This window comes from Propithecus coquereli, unplaced genomic scaffold (assembly GCF_000956105.1).
Source record: "Propithecus coquereli isolate 6110/MARCELLA unplaced genomic scaffold, Pcoq_1.0 Scaffold34, whole genome shotgun sequence".
Classification (NCBI taxonomy): domain Eukaryota; kingdom Metazoa; phylum Chordata; class Mammalia; order Primates; family Indriidae; genus Propithecus; species Propithecus coquereli.
This window is the reverse complement of record NW_012149063.1, coordinates 4,885,810-4,888,068: the sequence shown is the minus strand read 5'-3', so window position 1 is coordinate 4,888,068 and position 2,259 is coordinate 4,885,810. Positions and strand designations below refer to the sequence as shown.

At 31.0% G+C, this 2,259-nt stretch overlaps 1 protein-coding gene across 2 annotated transcripts in view; it reads left to right on the top strand.

Annotated features, from left to right (window-relative positions):
• The window catches only part of SLC25A12 (solute carrier family 25 (aspartate/glutamate carrier), member 12), a 104,422-nt gene that overhangs the window by 48,216 nt on the left and 53,947 nt on the right, over positions 1 to 2,259 (top strand). For both annotated transcript variants that reach the window (XM_012650770.1, XM_012650768.1), the window contains one exon: positions 1,619 to 1,758. In XM_012650770.1, coding sequence (XP_012506224.1) covers positions 1,619 to 1,758 — 140 coding nt within the window. The remainder of the gene's footprint in view (positions 1 to 1,618; positions 1,759 to 2,259) is intronic.

Genomic DNA, 2,259 nt, shown 5'->3' with positions numbered 1-2,259 from the left:
ATCTTTGCTAATCTGCTATAATATTTTTAGCCCTAAATATTTTCTGCACCCTTTATTATTTCAATTATCTTATAATATTTTACACCTTGAAGTTTCATTTAGATTTAAGGATAATCTTTTGTGTTGGTTAGAAACCAGGATCCCATGAATTGCTATTGAGTTAATTCTTTGCTTTTAGAAACAAAAACCCATATATTTAATTTGTATTTATGTAAGGTGAAAATACTTGACATGATTTGAAAACTCTGAAATACTGTCACTACTTAAGCAAGAAATGAATCCTACATTCCATTTGACAAGAAGGATGAGAATCCCATCTCCCCAGTGACATCCAATGCCTTCTTCCAACTTTGCTGATTGCTGTAATCTATTCAGAGCTGTTATATGGAGTCTAGACTAATAGGATTTCCAGTTAAGGACTCTTAGATTCTCCACCCCAGTAGTAATGCTTTTATTAAGAAAAAGGTTACATATATAAAACTAAAGGGAATCCATTAAACCATTTAAAATATGAGATCGTATCTTATTCAAAGAATTTGCAAAAATTAGAGAAAATAGCATAGTTGGCGAAGAATATAGAACATTAAACTTGTATTTACTAATTCTCTAGTATAATTGATAGCTATTGACGGTAAAACCTTTCACTAATAAAATTGGCTTAAATCTGAAAATAATTTTGTTCTTAAGACATCAGTAAAACAGGCTTCCTGCTTTCTTAACTTTGTTCATTTTTTTTTTTTTTGGCATGAGCTTCTAAATTAGTCTATCCAGTCTATGCTTGTTAAAGTACCAGTCATTTGTGAATTGACTTTTATAGTTAAGTTTAGAACTGTGTAAGAAAGTGAATGACATTGTTAGTGCATGAAGACAAGCTGCCAGAGGGTTTTGGTTGTATATTACACAGTGTGACTGGTTTCTATCTAAAAATTAGTGTACCGTGTTTAGTTCTTTATTTTAAAGTGAATCACTGATTTCACTTATCTTAAAACATTTTAATAGTTCAGACTAATAATCATGGATTTTATGGGGATTTTGAAGCTTTGTGTCAAGACCATATTTTTGACAATATCAGAAGCTTTTAATAAGGTGCTTGCTGCTGAGCTAATGATATGCTTTTACTAGTATTTCTTATATCTATCTTCAATAGACATATTCAGGCTAGTGTGAATGTAATAATCAAGCCTCAATCAAACCATACTTAGTATGACAAATATTGCATTATACTGTAATTTAGGTATTCATGCTTCTGATAAAGGGCTTAATTCGACTCCTTGAGGAACTGGGAAAACACTATTGATTTTATACTGGAATGTAAAGTAGCAGCCATTTATAGTGCAAGATATAAATCACTTTATAATTAAAATTAAATCAAGAGAAATTAAGAATCTCATGGCCTTATATGTAATGGTACACAATCTTAAGTGTAAAATTATATTTTGTATCAATTGTGTTCCTGCGCATGGGTTTCTGGGCACAAAAAAATTTGCAGTTAATCTTAATAGAAGCAGATGATATTGACTTTTTAAATTTCTCTTAATTTTTTTTCTGTAGGAACATTGCAGTGGAATAAACTACTTATTCCAGATATAATTGATTTATTTTTGTTTTCCCTTTTAAGAAAATGTCAAAGAAATATTTGGACAGACTATTATTCATCATCATATCCCTTTTAACTGGGACTGTGAATTTATCCGACTACATTTTGGGCATAACCGAAAGAAGCATCTTAACTACACAGAATTCACGCAGTTTCTCCAGGTGAGCTCAGTTTTCATAACTGGTATAAACATACACTATTCTTCCTCTGCCTCCTTCCCTTTTGTTTTTATTAAGTTTATTGCAAAAATAGTAGTCCCCTATGGCATTTCACCCCAAATTTTGATTTCCCACTCATCAGAAGCAACTTTTAAAATTCTTATACCTGTTTCTTTCAGTGTTTCATTCCATTTATTTAAATAGTAAACTTGTTGGCACTTCTACTTTTTAACTTTTCACTTTTAGGTAGTTTTGACTGAATTCTAACTATGCAAGTTTAAGAGCTAGCTCTTTGATCTCTCCTTCTCTGCCACAGACTTGGACATTTTCTGTCCCCTCTACCGCCTATATTATTATGTCATGATTCTGCTTAGATCAGTAATCCTATGAATTATTGTAATTTTGTAAATACTCTTCATGGCTAAAATTATATTGCTTTCCTTAGAGTTTCTAGTTTTCATTAGTTTTCTATGGGTTAATGCTAATTCATCCTTAAACTTTGCC